Source organism: Cucurbita pepo, chromosome LG05 (genome assembly GCF_002806865.2).
Source record: "Cucurbita pepo subsp. pepo cultivar mu-cu-16 chromosome LG05, ASM280686v2, whole genome shotgun sequence".
NCBI lineage: Eukaryota > Viridiplantae > Streptophyta > Magnoliopsida > Cucurbitales > Cucurbitaceae > Cucurbita > Cucurbita pepo.
Genome location: NC_036642.1, coordinates 2481454 through 2504775, shown reverse-complemented (window position 1 = coordinate 2504775; position 23322 = coordinate 2481454). Strand labels below are relative to the sequence as shown.

At 37.0% G+C, this 23322-nt stretch overlaps 2 protein-coding genes across 3 annotated transcripts; one reads left to right on the top strand and one right to left on the bottom strand.

The window, feature by feature from the left end:
* The first annotated feature begins 126 nt into the window (after positions 1-126).
* On the top strand, positions 127-13260 carry LOC111795445 (AP-2 complex subunit alpha-1-like). Its single transcript, XM_023677877.1, has 27 exons — positions 127-598; positions 2311-2442; positions 3008-3133; positions 4531-4593; positions 4676-4773; positions 4861-5068; positions 5498-5569; positions 5653-5745; positions 6075-6176; positions 6273-6370; positions 8024-8105; positions 8242-8330; positions 8709-8814; positions 8910-8975; positions 9104-9210; positions 9297-9401; positions 9496-9616; positions 9740-9922; positions 10059-10289; positions 10904-10984; positions 11320-11484; positions 11575-11661; positions 11751-11876; positions 12117-12197; positions 12282-12353; positions 12496-12575; positions 12657-13260. Exons 1-27 carry the CDS (start codon positions 467-469, stop codon positions 12805-12807), a joined length of 3057 nt encoding a protein of 1018 aa, XP_023533645.1. The 5' UTR covers positions 127-466; the 3' UTR covers positions 12808-13260.
* Positions 13261-13376: 116 nt separating this feature from the next.
* On the bottom strand, positions 13377-23090 carry LOC111795444 (DDT domain-containing protein PTM-like). Of its 2 annotated transcripts, XM_023677876.1 has the most exons (10): positions 22915-23090; positions 21829-22791; positions 20275-20985; positions 18908-20108; positions 16749-17028; positions 16494-16618; positions 15867-16333; positions 15746-15774; positions 14885-15418; positions 13377-14789 (listed from the first exon to the last, which is right to left on the bottom strand). In XM_023677876.1, the coding sequence occupies exons 2-10, from the start codon at positions 22659-22661 to the stop codon at positions 13897-13899; spliced, it is 5073 nt and encodes a 1690-aa protein (XP_023533644.1). In that variant the 5' UTR covers positions 22662-22791; positions 22915-23090; the 3' UTR covers positions 13377-13896. The 2 variants fall into 2 exon arrangements, with proteins under 2 accessions (XP_023533644.1, XP_023533643.1); XM_023677875.1 differs by having other exon boundaries at positions 21829-23090.
* Between the last annotated feature and the right edge of the window lie 232 nt (positions 23091-23322).

The window sequence follows — 23322 nt, the reverse complement described above, 5'->3', positions numbered from 1 at the left end:
AGAAGGTATTTTTGTATAATATAGTAATTTCTTATAGATACAGGTTTAACAAAAGTGTAGCGAGAAGGAAGTGAAGAAAGTGTTAAAAATGGAGCAAAATAATAAAATAAATAAAAAACAAATTGACGGGGGGATCATTTCTGGTTGAAATTTCAGGCTTTGATGGAGGTAAAATAAAAGTCGTCTCTCTGCTGCCCGCCACTTCCCGTCGACCGCTTTGCCAATTTTCCTCACTCCATCAATCTCTCGATTTTCCTCTTCATTAATACATTTCTCGCTCTTCGTTCTCGATCAAACCGCCGATATTTGAATTGCTTCTCCGTTGTATTCTCTCGATTTTTGAATTGGAGTTCGTCTTCTTTCCAGTAGCTCTGCTGCTTGGTTCCGTCAGATCCGCTGGTGGAGCGCGGGGATCTAGGATAGGGAGCTGAAGAGATTGTGTGTTTCCAGCTGGATCTGAGCGGAGATGGCGTTGTCCGGTATGAGAGGTCTCTCCGTTTTCATTAGCGACATTCGTAATTGCCAGAATAAAGAGCAGGAAAGGCTCCGAGTCGATAAGGAGCTTGGAAATGTCCGCACGAGGTTTAAGAACGAGAAGGTTAGGGCTGACCTTTACTTGCATAATGATTGTAATTTTGGCCTTCTGTTCCCTATTTTGCGAGTGCTTGCAGTTTTGTTCATAAAAACTGTGGAAATCACGCGATTACCTAATTTTCGGCTTGGTGTTGCGTTTAAATTGTTTCAAGAGAAAATGTAGATATCGAATACATGACGTGATTAATGAGCTGGAAGGAAAAATGTACCGATGGATTCTCTTCCTTTTTTTTTTTTTTTTTTTTTTTGTTCCGCGTCATTTAGCTTGCTGCGTAGTATTTCAGGAAGTTCTTTCGATAGTACTTTTACATTGAGTGAATTACGTTTGTTTTCTCAACAAATGATGAAATAGTATTCTCGTTGCAAGCAGTTAATGCATTTTCTGTGGATACAATTACCTTTCCATAAAGGTAAGTGTTAGATTATGTAAACAATATAATCAATCTTAAATTATTATATAAGTCGATGAGTCCACAACCATTTACTAAAAAAAATGTCAGTGTATTCAGAATAAAGCAAGGACTCCGAGTCCATTGTGTGTATGAGGTCCGCACATAGCAAATGATATTGTATATCTTGAAGTGACTGATTTTGTTTAAGTGGCTTGGGCAGGCCATGGCTCGACAGTGCTTAGCTTTGCAAGATGATCCTTTTTGATTCATTGATTGTTGTTTAACTTGTTAGATGGGAAGGTTTGTTCTAGATGCTTTGTTTACTTGGAAGTACATGATGATAAATGGTTATATTCCATCAATGGCATAGAACATCTCTGAAGGTCTACGTGTGACAGTTGGTTTCATTGAATATGATATTCTATTGGAGTTTATGGAGCCTATCCTCTAATACGGATTATTTGTACTCAACTAATGCTACACTCCAAATTGGTTTGAGTTTAAGTTGTACAAAATATTGTTAAAGAATCATAACTTTTGTCTCTCTTCAGATTAGTGTGTGATGCATGAGATGATTAATTGGTGAATCACCCTTTTGGTCCCCTTTAAGAATGAAACCTCTGGAGGAGACTGCTACAAACTTTATATTGAACTTGCTGCTCCGAGAGGGATTAAGGACATGCTGTACATTTGGTGTGTATGTATATGTGGCAATTACTGAAAAAGGAAAGCCAAAATTTTGTGTCTGAATTTTTGAAAAACAGTACCCAGTTTGTGAGTGATTTGATAAGAAATGAAAGGAAAGTCTTCCTAGGAGAAGAAAAGTGGTGGAATTTATTCCACTTGGAGTGCTTTGCTTAAGGAATTTTGTAATTGATTTGAGTCAATTTGGAGAGTATTAGAGGTAATTGTTATTGGTGATATATATATATATATCTTTACTCCTTTTGCTGTTTTAGGTTCTTGCCGTTAGTTCTTCTAATGAACTTTGTTAAGGAAAAAAAAAAAAAAAAAAAAAACTGTGTTGCCAGATTGACACGGAACATAGCTATATGATACTATTGGTATTTGAAGTGATATGTTCAACTACGGAAACAAGTACCTTTGCTCAAAACAATTTAGAGATCCTGTTGAAGGTTTATGAAGCCTTAACAGCCTAAGCACAGTGTGTTAGTATGGGGCTGGAGGGTCAAGCACCTTGAGTTAAATAAAGATAGCATTATAGCAAGCATGGTGTCTCCAACTTTGTGCTTGAATACGTTTTGTAAATATTGACCATATGTTACTAATGTTGACTGTGATTTGTAACAATGGCTTATACCAGGGTCTGACGCCTTATGAGAAGAAAAAGTACGTCTGGAAAATGCTTTACATTTATATGCTTGGCTATGATGTTGATTTTGGTCATATGGAAGCTGTATCTCTTATATCTGCACCAAAATACCCTGAAAAGCAGGCAAGTTTCAGCACCTTTCATGCATTGCTTGTAACATGGTGTACTTAGTTACTTTTATCCTTATTCTCCACTATCCTATGAACACTGGATGCATACAGTTGGAATCTGAATATTAAGTATTTCTTTCATCCCTAGGAACATATCCTGTGTTTTTCTTTGATTACTTAAAAGTTTGTTATATTAAATATCGAGATCCTTGGTTCAAAGCCCCTTGGAACCACCTACAGGGTATAGACAACTCACAAGTTTCCTAATGAGCTGGTATATGGTCGATGAGCCATTCTCAGTTTTGAGTTTTTCAATGTAAGAGGTTAAGAGATTTCTTTGAAAAAGAAATTGAATTCATAGATGGGATTTCTTTTTTTAATTTTTTATTTTTACTTCAGGAGTCAAGTTTGGAAACATTTTGTTATACTTGTACCTTGTATGGACTGGAGAGTTATGATATATTTTCATTTTCCTATCATGAATATGTAATTTAAGACTTGGAATAGAGTTTTCTTGATATTGATTAAAAGTTTATTCTTGACTTTAAATTGTTTCAAGTGTGATTTAATAATTGCAGGTTGGCTATATCGTCACATCATGTTTGCTTAATGAGAACCATGATTTCTTGAGGTTAGCGATAAATACTGTGCGCACGGACATTATTGGTCGCAATGAAACTTTCCAATGCCTGGCGCTGACTATGGTATGGCCAGAGTCTTCAATTAATTTAACTCCAATTTTTTTTCTTTTACCTACAGACTATATATATATATACACACACACACACACACACACACATATGATGCTTAGGTCCGTCATTAGAAAAGTATCCAGCTGCAGAACCTTCGATCAATTTCAATTGCTTCTTCAGACATCATCTTCTCTGCATAAATTGTATCATCTTCTTCATTGTTTTTCTATTTCTCAAAACATTATTTTTGCTTCATAGGGGTTTTTTAATATTATTTTTTGGTGAAACTTTCTTATCATACACGCTTTAGCTGCTTAAAGAATTTTTGTGTAAAATAATTTTTCCAGGCAGATATTCTTCTCAAATAGGGTTTAAAAGAAAGTATTGTTGTAGCTTCCATTTGGTTTTTCATTCAATCAGGTGGAGATCTATTGACTAGTGAGTGACCCTTTCTGCTCACGTTACCTGATGGGGACTTGTGTATAAATTATTTATTTATATACATTTTCAATGAAAAACTGATTTTTCATGAGAAAAAAAAAAAAAAAAAAATGAAGCCCAAAGATAAACACAGAACCATCAAGGTACCACATGTGACAGTAAGATCTCTCCTACCTCTAAGCCTCACAAAATAGCTCAAATCCCTATCCTGCCGCAAAAACATCAATTTTTCATGGAAAAGTTAAAGAGAGAAGAAGCTCCATGAACAACTTTCGACTACCCTGAGGATTGACAAAGTTAAAACCAAACACCTCAAGAGAAACAACTCCCTAACAACTCCAACAAAATCACATCTCTATAGGATATGGTCAAGGTTCTATGCTGCCCTCTTGCAAAGAATATAACAAAGTGGTTTGACCAAAGGGGACCACTTGACCAAAATTTGATCCAAGGTGTTAAACTTTTCCGTGCAAAACCTGTCACACGAAAAAACTTAAGCTTCTTGGAAACCTTAATTNAAAAAAAAAAAAAAAAAAAAAAAAAAAAAAAAAAAAAAAGGAGCAAACAGAACCACTTGTTGGGAAAAGACTGAGCAGACACTGAAAAAAGAACTGTAAGAAAAACTTTTGGATGGACAAGGACTCCAAAGGCGGGCATCTTCCCAATGGGAATGTTGAGATTACTTATTGCACGAAGGAATTGTGTTTTTCTATGATAGAACTTCTCGAGTTCTGTTTCTCACATCCATTAGCTTCTATTCATTTTCTGGTAGGAACGCAAACTGAGTTTGGATTAATGACAGTATTTTTCTTGACTCCTAACAACATCATTAGCCTTCCCAACATTTGTGATGCCGAGTCCATTCGTATTAATTTCATTAGTAGTTTCTTTTCGTACATCTTAGTCATGATAGACAATTTAATTACTCAGAGACTTTGTTGTTCATTTTTACTTATCCATCTCTTTAGGTTGGAAATATTGGGGGGCGAGAGTTTGCAGAGTCATTAGCACCAGATGTCCAAAAATTGCTTGTAAGTAATCAGAGAATATTTCAGTTTTTAACTGATGTTAGAAGATAAACAATGACGTGAAAGAAATTATATTTTTTTCTAGATTTCAAGCAGCTGTAGACCGCTCGTGAGGAAAAAAGCAGCATTATGTCTACTGCGTTTGTATAGAAAAAATCCTGATGTTGTCAATGTAGATGGCTGGTATTTAATTTCCTTGTACTATTATATTTTTCCTTGTTTTCCTTTTTTTTTCCCTCTCTAATCAGTCAGCATTTAAAAATTATTCAGGGCGGATCGAATGGCGCAACTTTTAGATGAGCGTGATCTTGGTGTTTTAACATCTTCCATGAGCCTTCTTGTTGCTCTTGTATCGAACGATCATGACTCCTACTGGAGTTGTCTTCCAAAGTGTGTTAAAATTCTGAAGCATCTTGCTAGGAACCAGGATATTCCACAAGAATACACATATTATGGTATCCCATCTCCCTGGCTTCAGGTTTGTAGTGTTCTGCTACTAAATTTCTGACGAAAGGATACTATACTGGCAAGTTTTTTAGATGGTTTATATATTTGAGTGAATGTATCTTACGTGCTGTAAACTGGTGCTGATTTCTTGCTGTGAAAAATCACCCTATCCTGGCATTATCAGAAAAATACTTCAAGGTCCATTTTTTACAGATCTTTTGATGTATTTTTTGTAGGTTGAATTGTGAGTTAGTTTTGATATGGATACCATTCCTCAGTCAAATATCATGTACTGGAATGTTATCAAACCATAGTGTTAACCTCATGAGATCTTATGAGTTTTCATCATTTTTCATTTCCAAATTATGAAAGTTCATTCTGTAAAGTTTCTTGATTTAGGAAATTTGCATGAGAAAATTGTTTCAATTCGTATGAGTTCACTTACTTTTACTCTGTTTAGGTAAAAACCATGAGAGCTCTTCAGTACTTTCCAACTATTGAAGATCCAACTACCCGAAGGTCATTGTTTGAGGTTGGTTTGTATCTAAGATAGTGTCTCTGATTTTGTAATTCCTTAAGGGAGTTCATTCATCTAAATGTGGGGTGTGCTTCCAGGTCTTACAAAGGATTTTAATGGGAACAGATGTTGTGAAGAATGTCAATAAGAACAATGCATCACATGCTGTTCTGTTCGAAGCCCTTGCTCTTGTATGTTGGCAATTTTTATCTACAACGTTATTCTTTTTAGATAAATAGATGTATAAATTAGCATTTTGATTTATATTTGCTTTTTATGAATGTTATTACAAACTTGCTATTTGTAGTTAAATGGGAGGCTGTGCATTGGTCATACTGCCTATTCTCTATGTCATATTGATGCTTTTAGAATTTCAGCCCTTTTTTTTGCATTAAGTTTCGTTCTAATAGTGTAAACTGTCGAGAACGCATGACTGATTAAATAAAAATATTTTTTTTTAAAAAAAGGATCATATGTTTACTTGTTTGTTGTTTGTTGCATTTAAACGTTTCTGTCATAGGTAATGCATCTTGATGCTGAAAAAGAGATGATGTCTCAGTGTGTTGCTCTTCTTGGAAAGTTTATTGCAGTTCGTGAGCCAAATATCCGATATCTTGGCTTGGTAAGTTATGGTGTACCTTATCATCTTATGTTAACTGACGATTGATTGATGAGAATCAGGATGGAATAACTTTGATATTATGTTCTTCTCGTGCAGGAGAATATGACTCGGATGTTGATGGTGACAGATGTTCAAGATATTATCAAAAGACATCAGGCTCAGATCATAACATCATTAAAGGATCCTGATATTAGGTAAGTAATAATCTGTAATAGTTTAGTACCTTGTTTGGAGTACCAAACTTCAGTGTAGGTTCTATTTGTTTATACAATATTTCACTAGATAATCTAGTACTGATTCTTCTGTAATTGTTTTTATTTATGGGTTTGTGTCCATTATTAACTTGTTCTTCTTCGTGAAGAACTTCGAAATTTGAGATATGTTGCCATAGAAATAGAAGAGTAACACAGCTTTTGGTGGTCAATACCTCGGTTTGTCCCTGATCAATCTGCATCAAGTCAAAAAAGAAAGGAAAGAAAAACAGATTTATTTATCTATGGACTGGAAAAGGAATTCTTGGCACGAGAATTCTTTAATTCCTTTTATATGTGCTTATTGGTGATATACCGAGTTAGTTAACCAACTCATGAAGTTGGGAGAGGCCTGTTGGAATACTTTAGAATTGGAAGGGATGAAGTGTACTTACTCGCATTTAATTTTCAAATGGCCCTTTTTTAATTTGTAAAATGACTTGGGAACAAATGCAAATGGTTTTAGAATTTGAAAATATTTGATCTCATGTCAAGACAGATTTAATTTGGAGAAATCCTTGGTTTATGGCATTTGTATAGAAATGGACAGAGTCAATGAACTCATATCAAGATAGATTTCATTTGCAAATGGCCCTTTTTTAATTTGTAAAATGACTTGGGAACAAACTCAAATGGTTTTAGAATTTGAAAATATTTGAGCTCATATCAAGACAGATTTAATTTGGAGAAATCCTTGGTTTATGGCATTAGTATAGAAGTAGACAGAGTCAATGAGGTTGTTGACATGTTGAATCCATTGATGTACATCCCTATGCCTCTAGGTGATGATTCCAAAAAACTTCGGAAACCAACTGAAGAGAGAGACATGGAAAAACTTTTTGTTTACCCAAGGGTGTTGTCTTACATTGACTTCTGGGGTTTTATCTATTTTAGTGCTTCATATCTTCTTAAAGTTCTCCAAGAGTGCCAGCACTGAACATTGAAAGGAAAATGAGAATTTTCAGGTGGGAGTCGAAACTATTTATGGTGGATAGTTTGTCTCTAAGGAATTGAGACCTGCTAAAAGAGTGCAAAAATCGGTCTTGGTTACTCTGTGGTCATAAATTATTCATAATGGGAGGAAAATGTTTTGTGGATGAATGCAGTAGGGAAAGTGAGTTTATGGTTGGTAGGAACGCTTGTCTGTTAAATGATAAGGAAAGAGTATGTGATGAAAGGATATGCATTATTGTTGATGTTCAGTTCATCAACTAAGATTATTTCCTTAAAAAAATGGTATAACCATATCCAGTATCCATCTTTTAAAAAACACGAGTGAAGTCCCATATTCCTATTTAGACATCCCAAAAACAAACAGTTCTTTGTTTGTAAATGTTTTCTTTAAAGAAATAACTAAAACATCTGTATTCTTTCTTGACGAATTTCATTAACATAAAATGAGGGTTTTACTTCAGATCTTATGTCTTGTCCATTCATTTGATTTTAATGTCTAAGAATTTATTGTTTATAGATTTTATGGTCTTGGCTATATCTCATTTAAATATGGCAGCGCTAGAAGATGTTTACTGGTAATTTGATTTTCAAATGCAAGTGAGATACTGGGCAAGGTTTTATTTTATATATCTATATTTTCAGTATCCGGAGGCGTGCTCTTGATTTGCTTTATGGTATGTGTGACGTTTCAAATGCAAAGGACATAGTTGAAGAGTTATTACAGGTATTCTTCATGCTGGATGTCTATAATATTCTATATTTACTTGATAGGTAGTCTCATTTAGTGCTTTCGAGTTACCAAAATCATTTCCATCTTTTATTGGAAAATAGCCTTGCTACTCACTTACATTTGCTGCCAGTACCTCAGCACAGCAGAATTTGCAATGCGTGAGGAATTGTCTCTTAAAGCTGCAATTCTTGCAGAGAAGTTTGCTCCTGATTTGTCTTGGTAAGTTTGTGCCTGATCTGATCGGTAAACCATGTAGAAAGAACCAAATCCATATTAATCACTGAGCAGGGCTATATTGAAAGGGAAGGATGATCTTTCCCAATTTGATGTCTCGACAGTTCTCAAGCTTTGTTTTTTAAGAGACTTGATGAACATGGCGTAGTTTTGTTCTTTCTTAACCTTTTGGATTTCCACTCTTCTCAATTTGTAGAAAAAAGATGCTTACAGTTATAATAGATAATTATTGTGTGCATATATTTTTTTAAAAATAAGATAATAAAGATAATTGTAAATGTGAGGTTCTCCATCCCTTTATTGTTTTATAGTTTTCGTTACTTATTATTTGTCCTTAGTATTTTTTGCTGATCTGTGTTTCAGGTATGTGGATGTGATTCTACAATTGATCGACAAGGCTGGAGATTTTGTTAGTGACGACATATGGTTCCGTGTTGTGCAGTTTGTTACAAACAATGAAGACCTGCAGGTACCTAATCATCTGCTTCCCATTTTACACTTTGTTTCCGTAATATAGTCATTGGGTTTTATATCATTGGATGGCGACTTCATGCATTTAATCAGTCTTATGCAGCAATAAAAGCGAGAGAATATCTTGATAAACCTGCTATACATGAGACGATGGTGAAGGTGTGTTGATATTTGTTATTATTATTATTATTATTATTATTATTATTATGATTATTGTTTGTAAGAACAATAAACCTCTCCCTAGCGACTTCAACTTAGATGTGGTTCATTTGTCATAAATGTAACAGGTCAGTGCATATCTTCTTGGAGAATTTGGTCATCTTTTGGCCCGAAGACCAGGTTATAGTGCAAAGGAGTTATTTAAAATAATACATGAAAAGCTTCCAACTGTTTCGTAAGTGCTTCTAAATTGTACTTTATAAGTAATTTTCCTTTAACAAACTATTGCTTTCTGTATTGAAATGTCCACTTTGTTTACAGAACATCTACCATTCCGATTCTTCTGTCAACATATGCTAAAATCCTAATGCACACTCAACCCCCGGATCAGGAACTGCAAAATCAGATTTGGGGAATATTTAACAAGTGAGACTTGCTTGTGCAGTCTTTAAACTAACACTTTCGTTTATTTGCACTTGCAGTAAATTTAAATTTTCTAATAGAAATTTGTTTTACTCAGATATGAGAGTTGCATCGATGTTGAGATACAACAACGTGCTGTTGAATATTTAGCTCTGAGCAAGAAAGGCGCAGCTCTGGTGGATATATTGGCGGAAATGCCAAAGTTTCCTGAGAGACAAGTGCGTATTATTCCTTTGAACTGTCTGATTAGATGCACTTTTCTGTGATGGATAGTATTGATTACTCAGTAACCTTTGATCAGTTGAAGGTTCTTAATATTATCTCTAATTTCCATATTTCAGTCAGCTTTGATCAAGAAGGCCGAGGACACTGAAGCTGACACTGCAGAACAAAGTGCCATTAAGTTGCGTGCTCAACAACAATCATCAAATGCCTTGGTCTTAACTGATCAACGTCCTGTTAATGGAACACCCTCTTCCAACCAGCTTACTCTGGTGAAGGTGCCAACAATCAGCAGTTATCCGGTTTGTTTCTTTCTGTCTTTTAAAAGTTTTCAGAGCATCACTATTGCACTCCTTTTATCTCTTGACCCTATTAATGGGAACTGTTTCTTGTTATGGTCTAAGCTGAAATTTACTTTGTTTTCAAACCTAATGGCAGGATTCAACTGACCAAGAATTGTCCCAGACCAATGGGACTCTAAACAAAGTAGATTCTAGCTTCCCTGCACCTGATCTCCTTGGAGATCTCTTGGGTCCACTGGCTATTGAAGGTCCTCCGAGTTTTACTGCCCCTGCTTCGCAAAATATGACGGCTGAAGTGGATGTGTTTCCAAATGCAGTTGAGGCTGGAGCTATTGTCCCAGTTGGAGAACAGGCAAATTCAGTTCAGGTAATATTTTTCTTCAAATTGAGAAACAAACTCAAGGAAGCCAAGCCAAAAAAGAAAATTCAATGCAATATTTATTATTATTATTATTATTATTTGATAGGAAACTTAGGTATAATTTATCGAAGTAACACAAAAAGAGCGAAAGGGAAAGACCTGAGAGACTATGGAAAATTCCTATCTGTAAAAGAGAAGTAAATTCAATAAAGTTCTATCAATGGTATTCTGATAGGAAGCCACAAATATTTATGTTTTCATTTCTTTATGTTAAGTCATATCTACTTCCGATATCTATTGTTTGATTCTTATCAATAGAATGTTTCGATGCTTACTGCACGTGGCAATACTATTTCTGATACTTGCAGCAGTTTAAGATATATGACTAGTCTGATGATTCTTAACAATTGGGGAACTTTTCTTTTGTAGATCTTTGGGCGGGGGTTTCCTCTACCCTCAGCCCTTAGGTTTGGTTCTTTTTGAGAATATACACCTATCTATTTCTTATTTTTTTTAAAAAGTAGATATATGTCTGGTTTGATTGCATATCGGCTACTAAGCTGTGGATTACTCGGGGTTGTGACTATCTATATTCCTATATATGTATTATATTTTTGCAGCCGATAGGAAATATATCTGAAAGGTTCCTTGCTTTGTGCATGAAAGATAGTGGTGTGCTGTACGAAGATCCCTATATTCAGGTACCTTTACCCTGTATTCTCATCGCATCTTTTTTGTGCTCTCGTTTTCCTTCTTTAGAAGAAACCCTTGGGCTGTCTGTTTAAACTTCAAAGGTTGCTTAAAACATTGTACTTCAGATTTTTTTTCTTCAAAATCGACTTTTTTTTAATCTTAGTTTGTGAATGATTATACAATGACCTTAAACATTACATGCCACTTGATTGTAATTCTTTAAATCTTTTCTAAACTGTTTCAGAGAACTGTCAAATACATGCGGTTGGTTTATCTCAGTTTATTTACTTATTTTAAAGCTTGAGACTTGCTAGCTTATTGCTTTATCATTAAATCCTCACAGATCGGCATTAAAGCGGAGTGGCGAGCCCACCTGGGACGACTTGTTCTTTTCCTTGGAAACAAAAATACTTCACCCCTTGTCTCTGTCAAGGCTACCATATTGCCTCCTTCAAATTTAAAGATGGAATTGTCATTAGTACCTGAGACTATTCCTCCCCGTGCACAGGTAAAAACAAGCAGTTTAGTTTTTATTTGTTTGTGGTTATCCGGAGGCCATTACCTTTCTTCACATCAGATATTCTCTTTGATTGGATAGGTACAATGCCCACTTGAAATCATTAATCTACATCCAAGCAGAGATGTGGCTGTTCTCGATTTCTCTTACAAGTTCGGAAATGACCTGGTAAATACTTCTTGTTTTAAGTATTTTGGATTCCTCTTCTCATTGGCTGCATCAGCCAGAATAACTCATGTATATATTGTTCTTTGTAGGTAAATGTGAAGCTTCGCCTTCCAGCTGTCTTCAATAAATTTCTCCAGCCTATATCCATATCCGCAGAGGAGTTTTTCCCTCAGTGGAGATCGCTCTCGGGGCCCCCATTAAAGCTTCAAGAAGTGGTTAGGCTTTTTGGCTTTAAATCTAAATATGAGAAAAAATTTCCAAATGTTTTACTTGATGACTCAATTGGTAATTAGCCGCTTCTTTCGGTGTTGACAAAAAGCTCATTGAAGAACACTATGAGGAAGTTTTGGAGAATCGAAACATAAATACCAGTTTGACTCGAAGTTTTATCGTACAAATGACTATTTAGCCATGTAACTAACATTTGTGGTATCTTATTGCTATTTACCGTGCAGGTTAGAGGTGTAAAACCCCTTCTACTGTTAGAGATGGCGAATTTATTCAACAGTCTACGGTTGATGGTTTGTCCAGGACTTGTAAGTAGTCGCCCGCTTTTTGAAAGGAGTCGTGCTTTTAGATTGTACAAAATTCACCTTTTCTTTTTCCTATTTGTTGTTTAGGACCCAAATCCAAATAATCTTGTTGCGAGCACAACATTCTACTCGGAAAGTACACAAGCTATGCTCTGCCTAGTAAGGAATATTTCTCCTTTCTTATATTTGAACTGTTTTCATGGGTTAAGTTTCATGAAACAGCATCTAGAGAAATGAGGTTCACATATGGAGTAATATGAAATTAACCCAGTTCTCATGATCCGCTTTATCTGTTATTCAGGTTAGAATTGAAACTGATCCAGCAGACAGAACCCAATTGCGAATGACAGTTGCCTCAGGGGATCCAACAGTAACTTTCGAGTACGTGCTTCAGTCTCTGCTGTTGTTCAGTTAGCTCTTAATTTGTGCGATATAGCCATATTTCTGAGATTTTGTCTACAGGTTGAAGGAGTTTATCAAGGAACAGTTGATAAGCATACCTGCTCCCCAACCGCCCACCCCGCCATCTGCAGCACCACCAGTAGGTCATCCCACGGTTACCACACCACCAGCATTCACAGATCCTGGGGCAATGCTAGCAGGTTTGCTCTAGGACAAGGCAATTCATCAGAAGATTTCATTCAGTATACATTTGTAAAACATGACTATACACCCGGCCTACCCTGATCAGGGGGATCTTAAGGCAAATGAGCGACACCATGATGCAAGGGCTTGCGGAGTTTTAGCGTGATCGGCACAGCATTTAAGTTAATCACTGGGGTTGGTTGGAGTTTTTTTATTTTTAATTTTTTTGCCAAAAAGTAAAGGTGAGATTTGTTTTATTTTCCCCTTTTTATTGCTTATTGCTGGGGGTGGGGAGTTGGTGAGGGTTTGGTCTTTCCCAGTTCATGGGATGATCTCTGTAGTGTATTATTTGACGTGTAAGATTTTGCGTTTGGGACTCAAACTGTATCCATCCACAGTTTCAACTCCAACACGTTGAAATTTTTTTGTTCATTCATCCGTTAATCGTTTGTATGAATCTTGTTGTACAGATTGGGTTTCATGATTTTGCTTAGATTAGTGAACGCCACAACTGCATCAAGGGCGTAATGTTCATAGTCAATAATCGTACAAATAAATCTTATCTTTTCAAATATTCGTGCAAGATTTCATGATTGATAAAGGATGCAATTATGAGTGTAAGCTTTTGATATTACCAAGCCTTGAATTGAAAGTGGTCGGCCGTCACAATTTTTACAGACAAATTCAATCATCAGATAAGCGCATAAAACCGTGCTTATCTCACTAGATAAATAGCTGATTCTGGTATTCCCAAAAAATGAGTCAGGGATGAAAATTGGTTAGACGACTTAGATTTGGGAGATTTGAAAAATGTAGAGAACTAGCCATTTCTAGTAGAATTCTAAAGCTCAATGTCGAGAGCCCTTGTAACCGTCGTCTCCGAGCGCAGAACTTCCATGAACAGCCTGATGAGTGGAAACAGAGGCGTGGGAGCCTGCGTACCTGAGAATCTACAACAGTCCAGCTCAACAAGAACAGGTTCCTAAGTATGTACGTAGATTTACAAGCATGCTTCTTTGATGTTGTAGCTTGTTCAATTGGCAGCGTCTTGCCTAATGGAACCCCGGAATCAGAAGCACAAAAACACAAACCTCCGAAGATGATCGATACTGCAATTTTACTGCCACTCCCGGCATCGGCCACAAGACCACTTCTCTTCCGTAGACACCGCATCATCCCAGGGCGAACAATGACTGTGTATTTGTAGTCCACATACTTGGCAAACAAGATCGGGGACAGGCTCCAAATTTGTACAGATTTGACAGTTCACAACAGCAGGTTCAGCAGGTTCTAGTTGCTCACTGAAGCCTTGATTGGGAATATCAATATCTACAATTGGAAAGGAATCGTCCACATCTCCCGAGGCATCATCAGGCGCTAGTAATTCGGTAAAAGAGAAGTAGGTCTGAGGTCCAAAATCCATGTCGTCGTAATTAAAGCTGTCAAAGTCGAACGCAACCCCCTCCTCCTCGAAACCTAGACCAGAATTGTCCCATTCTGAAAATGATGAAGATTTCTCTACTGGCTGTAAGAGTGTATCTGTTTCATGCTGGATGGGGATGGATGATTGAGAATGCGGCAGATAATTCTGGGAAAACCCATCTTCATCATCTTCCGGTTTTGTCTGCCTTCTGACGGGTAGCTTCTGTGGTGCTGCTTGTCCACCTGCTGCTGCGTTCCAGTCATCATCTAATCCAGAATTGGGCTCTGCAATTAGCTCAACTCTTGAAAGAGAGAAAATGAAAGGATTTACTTCTTCCTTGTGCAACAAAGAACTACTTGTCTCAAGCTTCTTAGAATCAGAAATGGTCAAATCATCACATTCCACCCCTGAATTTTCTTGTTTCGATGACTTCGGACGTGCTTTCTTCCCCCCATCTTGTTTCTCGGGTTTGGGATCCATGTAAGGACATTCAGGCGATTTAATCCTACGACATCTACAACACTTGTAGCCCACCACATCAAATATTTTTGATTCCTCAAGTGCAACAGCTTCAGCATGGTACCAATCTGGAAGTATCCCAAGATATACAAAGGATATGAAGCATGACAACCAAAAAAGAAAAAGAAAAAACAGGCACCAAACATAAAAAAATAAAACTTACTTTTGCAAGTCTCACAGCAGATGTACATTAAATCGGACCTGTATGGCTTACTACATAAATGGCATACGGGTTCCATGTGATGTAATTCTCGGCCGCCCTTTAAAAGAAGATAATTGTGCCTGAAATTAGCACCCGTATCTTCACAATTCTTCTTCTTCCATATAATACCCCAGGAACAATTCCTCCTCTTGCTCTTTGGAGCTGCACTAGATGTGGGAGTAACTTGTTTCTTCTCAGATTGATTGTCCAGCTTATTTAAAGGAGTTGCTTGTTTTTTCTCAGATCGAGGTTCCAACTTGTTTACAGGAGTAGCTGACGGCTGATTGGAGTCTTTAGGCCTTGCACCCTTACGTAAAGTTGACGAACTTCGATGTTCTTTACCTTGCGAAGGTAATGGACTGGTTGGTGATTCGGTACTGTTTCCACTGCGATTAAGAGCTTTGAGATGGCAACACTGCTTGCATGTGATTGGACATGCAACATCCTCGGTACCAGAAGTGGTTAATCTCACAGTACAGTTAACGTGACAATAGCCTGATCAAGGTAATAATAAGTACATGAGCTCCAGATTTACTTGTATGGAGCCTTTCAAGCTAAAAGCTAAAACTGTTGGAGCATGATGGAATGAACCCAAACGATAATTAAAAATTTCGGGAGAAGAATTATAATTAGAAACCGACTGGAACCATGTAAACCCAATTCGTAGCTATCGGTATAACAAATTTAACCTTAATGAAGCAACTAATTCAAACTTAAAATGAACATCTAAAAGATCGATTTCAGTGACTTTTCAGCATTAGGCATGATAAATTGCATGTGAACTAAAACTTATAAAAAAGATCATCACAAAGTAGATGATACCTTGGCAAGAACTGCACTTTACCGCATTCCTGCAGATTACAGAAGAAATAAAATTTATCAACTATAAAGCAACTTGGTACAGATTCTAAGAGTAAATTCAGTATAGGTGAAGATAATTTACCTAATAAGCACTTCCATTCGACACGAAGAACATGATAACAAGCCCATGTTGTCTCTTCTACATGTGAGATAGAAAAATATATCTCTCTGGTAGGATTTCAACCGTCTTCTTCGAGATTGGTACATAAGATTTGGGTATACCTTGGGTGATGAAAAATTAACTTGAATAGAACCTTCTTCGTACTCTTTGACCAGATATAATGGGATGCAATTCTCCAAAAACCAATATGCAACGCTTCCATCTTGCTTCTGTTCTATTTCAATGGCATTCTTCATAACACGGGAAGGAAGATGTTTCTGGCTCCCAAAGGCAACTCCATATGCAATTTTATTTTCCACAACTTTCTTATCACTTATTCTTGCATTTCGAAAAATGGAAGCTTCAGTCTCTTGACCTTTCATATCCTGAAGGGTTTGTTCTGGACGAACAAGATCACTCCATCTCAAATGAAAGTCCAAGTTCCTCAACTAAGACATTCAAATTTCCAAGAGTTAGTTGGAACAAACGTTCTTTTTTCTTTTTGGAAAAAAATTAGGGGAAAAATTCAAATTATCTCCGTTATCCAATTAAGATATGAATGAGAGGGTGGGGAATGCAGTAACTAGAATATGGGTAACAAAAACTAACCTGAAGGGCAAGCTGTGATACGTTCTTACTTGCTTCAACAGCAGCTCTCCACACGAACTGTCTGCTCCTTCTTGGAATCTCAGAACCATCAGTGTAGTGTATACCAGAAATCTTCCTTAAGCCACCTAATGGATAAAAACTTACGGTATTAAATTTACCAGACTCATATTTTTCCTCAGGTTAGAGAGGAAACAAAAGAAAGTATCTATAAGCTTCATATGCATTAATAAAGAAATGAAGTTGTTTACTCATTACCTTGGCGAGCTGCTTTAGCAACAATACATCGAGGCAATGCTGCTCTCTGGAATACAAGTTTCGAAATCCCTCCTCGAAACCATAAAAAGTTGGCATCAGATCGTTCATGAGAAGGATCTTCAGATACAGACTGCTTCCTTCTCCTCCCAGGTCCACGTTTCTGAACTGTTGTACCAAAAGCACCGGGAGCATTTTGAATCATTGAGGTTTCTAAAAACCAATCATCTACCAGCTTAAACCAGTTACTTGAAAGAGCAATAGAGCGAATGTTTTCTTCAAGCTGCAAATAAATTTGAGTTCATAAATAAGAATTATATACTTCAGACTAAAAAAAGTGATTTCTGGAACTGACATTCATCAAAGGATAAGTAAGCAGAACTTATGTCGGTACAAGGGAAAGTGAAATATGCTGCATCTCAGAAAATCTCGTTACACCCTTCCCCCACCCACCCACATGTGNAAAAAAAAAAAAAAAAAAAAAAAAAAAAAAAAAAAAAAAAAACAATAATAATAATAATAAACATAGGTAAAAAAATGCAGGGGGAAGAAATCAACCTATACCTGTGTTATATTACCCTTAAAAAGGCGAAAACCACTGATATTCAATTCAATGACTATAAAGAGTAAATTGAAATCAGGTCAACCTGCTATACTCGCACATGATAAAACTATCCCAAAGTACTACCAGGAACTCAGACTAATAGAACAGCAACCATCAAAGCCAAAAAAAGTCCACTGATTAAAAAAAATGAATAAACAATGATGTATAGAGGGTCATTAAGGGGGAAAAAGTTTTCTGCTGTCGTGCTGTTGGCACATCCAGGGGGAGCTAATTTACTATTTTTACATACCAAATTAATTATAATTGTACATCTAGCATAAAATAATTGCAAACAGATCTATCAGAAACCACATTAGATGTATGGCGCTCATATGATAGCAAAATTTCATAATCCACAAAAAGGATCACGATCCATCAACTACCAAAGCCGCTATCCACCTTTCACAAACAGATGATATATGGTCTTGGAAGCTAGTAGCAAATGGAACTTCCTCCAAAAAGTTTCTCCTAGAGGACATTAGCAACAAGGGAAGAAGAACCAGTCTCCTTTATGTGATTCTATTTGGGCCGACCACTGTCCAAAGAAAATTAATTTTTTCTTGTGGGAACAGTCAAAGCTGAGGCATCAACACCTACAACATGTTGCAGCACCACCTACCCTCCATGGCCTCATCCCCTCATTGGTGTGTTCTCTGAAAACAAGGAGAATCACAAAGTCATCTACTCTACACATGCCCTTCTGCCTACAGGTTTTGGAGTATCATCTTCTCTTCCTCTAATTGGGTAGTGGCTCTGCCTTTGGATCCCTTATGATCTATTTCTCTTGTACTGGAGGGGCATCCTTTCAAAAAGGGGAAGAGGTTTCTTTTGATGAATATCAACAAGGCCTTCTTTAGGATTGAGAGGAACTAGCGTATATTTGTTGACAAATAACAATCTTTTTATCACCTTTTTTATCATATTAGTTTTCTAGCTATTTCTTTTTCATTCTTATAGCTCTGCTACAGTTTTAGTCAATTAGAGAAGTCTTTCCTTAGGTTGGGGCTTCATACACCAATAAAATTGTTTCTCGAGAGGGATCATGATAAAACTCAACTATATTTATTCACAAAAAGGGGTATATCTTTGGAAAATATAAGAGTTGTCCCCTGCCTGCAGCATCTACTTCCACGACTGACAAAAGCATACCCTCATAAACAATCTTCACTTCTAAAATATAATCTCACACACAACTCCATTTACCGACAGTCACATTAACAACTTCAGCCAAGTAAAAGACCAACCCATGAAGTAAAATAAATGAACAAATAAGCAGTGTTGACCCCATACCCCACCCGTAATAAAATTTCCGGTTAGTAAACCAATCCTCCTTCCTCCCCCTCCAAACAAACATGCAAGTAGCTTCATGATAAAAAAAAAAAATAATAATAAATAAATAAATAAAAACACAACGATTGCAAGAAACATACTAATCTCTATCTCTCGAATTAAAAACTACCAAAGTGCACACACATATAGTGGCGCGTCACTCCCACTAAAAGATGGAAAAAAAAATTAACTACGAGAGTAAAATAGGCTAGGAAACAGTACAACTTACTTCAAGCAAGAGAAATTTTATCAAACTGCAACTCAAAGCTGATTCTAATTGATGACGCCATTGTTTTCTATAGCTCGCATTCAAGAATGTACCACCAACAAGACCCCTTAAACTCTCCTCCATATACAGAATGTACACTGCTATGCAAGATAGATTGCCTTCTCCGTTCTTCCCAAGACGAAGGCTTGAAAGGATTTTCATAGCACCTCTGGTAGCAGTCAGCGCAGCATGATTCAACAAACATCCTTTCTTGCTTAACACAGCAGCTCTACATGACAGACACCAACCACACCTCTCCCTTGGTACCTCCATGAGCTTCTTGTCAAATGTTGGCCAGAAGAAGCGTGAGGCTGATAGTGAAAATGCCTTTGCTTGCAATAAAGCATATGCAGAAGTGGAACTACTTCTCTTATTATCAGATGCATGGGTTCCCGAAACCCGAGTTTCTTCTGATGACAAAACATCCAGTTTATGAGCAGCTGATGCAGCAAATTCGCCATGCACATAGTGATTTACGTATCCCTGAGGCTTATATTGGGATCCCATGTAAGCACAACGAATAGTTGACTTGATATCATCCTTCACATTTCTTCCACCCAAAAGACTACCATTTTGACTTTGACGAGACAAATTCAATGAAATAGAGGCATTGCCATTCCCAGTATGGCTAAAATTTTTGTTCCCTGAAGTCCTTGAAAGATCTGTTGTACTGGAAATATCAACCATATCTGAGCAAGCTAAGTCAGTTGTATTCTCTAGCCTGCTAATTGAACAATTAGAAGCAAGAGAGTCGACAACAAAACCATTAACTTGATGAGCAGGCGGGTCCCGTGAAGTTTCCCCATGCAAGGTACCCAAGTATGAAACCACCTTATTGTCGTCTTCAATTTTGCAAGTAGCTAAGTCTTTTCTATCCTCAACCACATCATGCTTCTCCTTATGTTCTTCCTCACCAACTGGAAGTGATTGAGCATAGAAGTTGGTGTCTTTCCTCAAATTTGCAGGAAGTATATCCATTCCACTAGTTTCAGGAAGAACTAGGAGATTTTCTGGGATGTTCCAGTATTGCATAATGGCCTTACAGATGCCATAATATATAGCAATATATTGAGAGGATGAACAAAGAACATGAAGTACATTCAGAATATCATTTTGATTATAATATTTGACACATGGTTCAGAGCTGATAGAAGTCTTGAGCCTGCAATTACCAAATAAATAGAGGTCAGGAAAGATCTGACAACAAAATTAAATAGCATGAAATCAAAATTTAAAACATAAGCAAAAAGCATGAGAGATCCAGAGACAAATTTGAGGGTCAGATGCATAGAGCTTAAAAGAAGCCTAAATAAAATGTTGTAACATACACCACCAAGTGGTTGCAACTACCCAAGAAAATGTGCTCATGTGGATCAATGCCAAAAATTTCTGCTCCTCTGAGTAATGATCCCTTTGTTATAGCTGGCTCTGTCTTATTTATACTGCATTCGGGACAATACCATGGTCCTTGAGGTATAAGTATCTTCATCATGCCTATGCATCTCAAATGGTAAGCTGATGGGCACCCATCACAACAAAGCAAACTCCCGTCCATCCCACAGAGTCGACACTCATCGCTGTTTCTATTTGCATCAACAACAGAGGCATCCAGGTCACCGTTCGTACCACATTTTGTACCCAAAAAATTCTGGTCTGTATAAGACTTCATCCCATGATTCTCTACTATAATCTCTATAGCTTCCCCATCCTTGCAAGCTGAAGTTTTGGGGTATCTGGGATGCACCCTTCTAGGTCCATTTTCAGACAGACACGTTGCTCCAGCATCATACTCCAATCCAACTTCAGAGATTTCACGCACGTCAATTTCTGCTCTAAGCTCTCCAGATTTTAATACTTCATCACAAAGAATTTGTAGAACCATAAGCTTTCGACCAGCAGGAATGGAGTAATACTCATTACTTAAAGCATGTTTGTAAAATCCATTCCATTCCAGCCCCTTTGCACATCCCATAACAGTTAAATACTGGACCAAATAAACCGGCCAAGTAAGTGAATCTAGCAAGCTCCAGTTGAAGTGCCTGCAGAACATTGTTGTAAAATGAATTAGAATATTCACGATTAAAATTTAATATAAACCATTTCCACAATTTGCAAATTTAATATTCACGATTAAAATTTAAAGAACCTAAGTTGTGTGTGAGTGTGTGCGAGTGCAAGCACGCCGCTGAACTAAGTATAACAGAAAATTAAGAATACAGCAACTCTCACACTAAAGTTACTAACATCCTACTGCCAACATTCATTCAAATTAAGTTCATGATCAATAGACCATCAAATCAGAAAACGTGCATGTATTTAGTTCCAACTAACAATAAAGAGGTCAAAGGATTAAGGTTAGGAACTACTTTATAACACATATCTGACACTGCAAACCATAGGATCCTCATTCAAACCAATTTGAGTCAGTGACCACTATACCATCAAATCGCTTACTATTGAGAGCCACCAAAGTCTCCCTAGTTTGCAGTGAAAAAAATCCCTTATCGCACACCTCTAGATACAAATAAATCAAGGGTCTGAGTGCCATGTTTATAGGAGAGATAAGTCAGTCGCTGGATCTAGCCACAACCCCCCAAAAAAGTAAAAAATAAGCAAGAATAACAGTTGGTGGAGATCTAACGGTAAGTAAAACTTTAAATAAAGAAAATCAAATGCACACTCCCATTTACACTCATAACATGTCAAAACTTTGTAGGGTTTCGGAACATGAAGACTGAAGAAGTAACTTCATTCATCATAAATTAGAGAGGAAATTCGAAGTAGCATTTCCAATATGAACAGTTCAAGTAGAAAGACATTATAACGAACCACAATATTCGATATAAACATTCATTAAGAGAAGAAAGGCAGGAAGAAAATACCTCAAGCATTTTGTTGCAATTTCTAGGCCATCTGAAGAAAGAATTTCAAGATGCCCGCGTAAGGCACACATCAAAGCAACATGAATAGAGTCCAATAATGTGTTCGGTACACCACAATTAAGTGATCCCACAAAGTCATCCAAACTAAATGGAAACAGAAATAGGCGGAAACTAAATGATCGCAGAAAACCATACACAGATAAAAGATGTGAAACGTGCTGCTCTTGGATCCCAATGGTTCCAGAAGATGGTGGAAGCTGTGGAGGAGGGATAAGTAGACTTTCATCTTCAAATTCAAAATCCCGGTCCAGAACAGATTCAGATGAATCACTGGAAGAATCAACATCAACTTCTACTTCTCCATCGTCATTTTCAATTATATGCTCACTGCTTAACTTACTGGATACAGATGCTTCAACCGGATCCACTTTTTCAGTGATGTCTGTGGTGTTCTTTCCCGTCACATTTGTATTCTTCGCACTAAACCTAACTGCTAACTCATCCAAACGCTTCTTTCTCTTATTCAAACCATCGTCAGGATAAGGATCGTCAATTAACAACCCCCGAATTTCCCTACTCTCTAAATCCTCATTATCGCCATCCTCGTAAACTACTCTGTATAGTCCTTCCTCGTAATACACAACTTTTCCAAGATACTTTCCACTGCCCTTGAACTCTTTCAGCAGATATCGTCCCAGTAAAGCCACGGGGCGCGACACGAGGGTCCGCTTGCATGATTCCAGACCCGATTTCGCTTCATCGGTACCATCCTCAAGTTCATTGTTCCTCCTTTTCCTTGGTCTACCCCTCGATCTAACTACCGGAGGTTCCATTGAAGTATCGACACAAAAGAAAACCCGAAACCTAAATCCAGACACTGTTCAGAGCAATATCTAGGGTTTCAAAACTGTCTAACTGAAATATTGCCTTGGAGAGGCATTCAAACCTAGGGACGAAGAAGTCCTGCAAAACATTGAACAAAATCAAAATCAATGAAGGAACAATAAATGCCTTGTGCAGATTCGAGAAGTTCCAATAGTCGAGGCATAAATTCAGAGTTTCAATCCGAAAAAGAAGATACACGACATTAGCTAGAGTGATGCCTTGTGACCAAGCGATAAAGCACGGAGAGCAAAGTTGCTAGGGTTTCATAACCGCCATTGATAATGGCTCTGAGACCTCTCAAGAGGAGAGAGAGAGAGAGAAAGAGAGAGGGAGGTAAGGAGACCACCCAGAAGGTGTAAATTACACATCTAACCCGCTTTCCTTTCAACGAGTTGGCGCGTTTAAACGAGTCATGACTCGAAATTATCAAATTCATAAATTAAATATAAATATATTTTTTAATTTTATATTTTATATAATGCTCACTTTTTACCTTTTTGCCATTTCTTTTTTTCAAATTTACCAAACTGCCCATAAATATAATAAATGTCCTAATTTTTTTTATTTTTCCATAAATTTTCATTTAAGAAATATTTTTATAGGTTTTTC

Excerpts from the sequence above, each read along its gene's own strand:
- LOC111795444 (XM_023677875.1), bottom strand. The coding sequence starts at position 22,661 with ATGGAACCTCCGGTAGTTAGATCGAGGGGTAGACCAAGGAAAAGGAGG. Across the intron at positions 17,029-18,907 it reads TAAAATTTCTCTTGCTTGAA|CTTGAAGAAAACATTCGCTC; the intron begins GTAAGTTGTACT and ends ATTTATTTGCAG. Across the intron at positions 16,619-16,748 it reads TGCTAAAGCAGCTCGCCAAG|GTGGCTTAAGGAAGATTTCT; the intron begins GTAATGAGTAAA and ends TTTATCCATTAG.
- LOC111795445 (XM_023677877.1), top strand. The coding sequence starts at position 467 with ATGGCGTTGTCCGGTATGAGAGGTCTCTCCGTTTTCATTAGCGACATT. Across the intron at positions 9,211-9,296 it reads GAAAAGCTTCCAACTGTTTC|AACATCTACCATTCCGATTC; the intron begins GTAAGTGCTTCT and ends CTTTGTTTACAG. Across the intron at positions 9,402-9,495 it reads ATTTGGGGAATATTTAACAA|ATATGAGAGTTGCATCGATG; the intron begins GTGAGACTTGCT and ends TGTTTTACTCAG.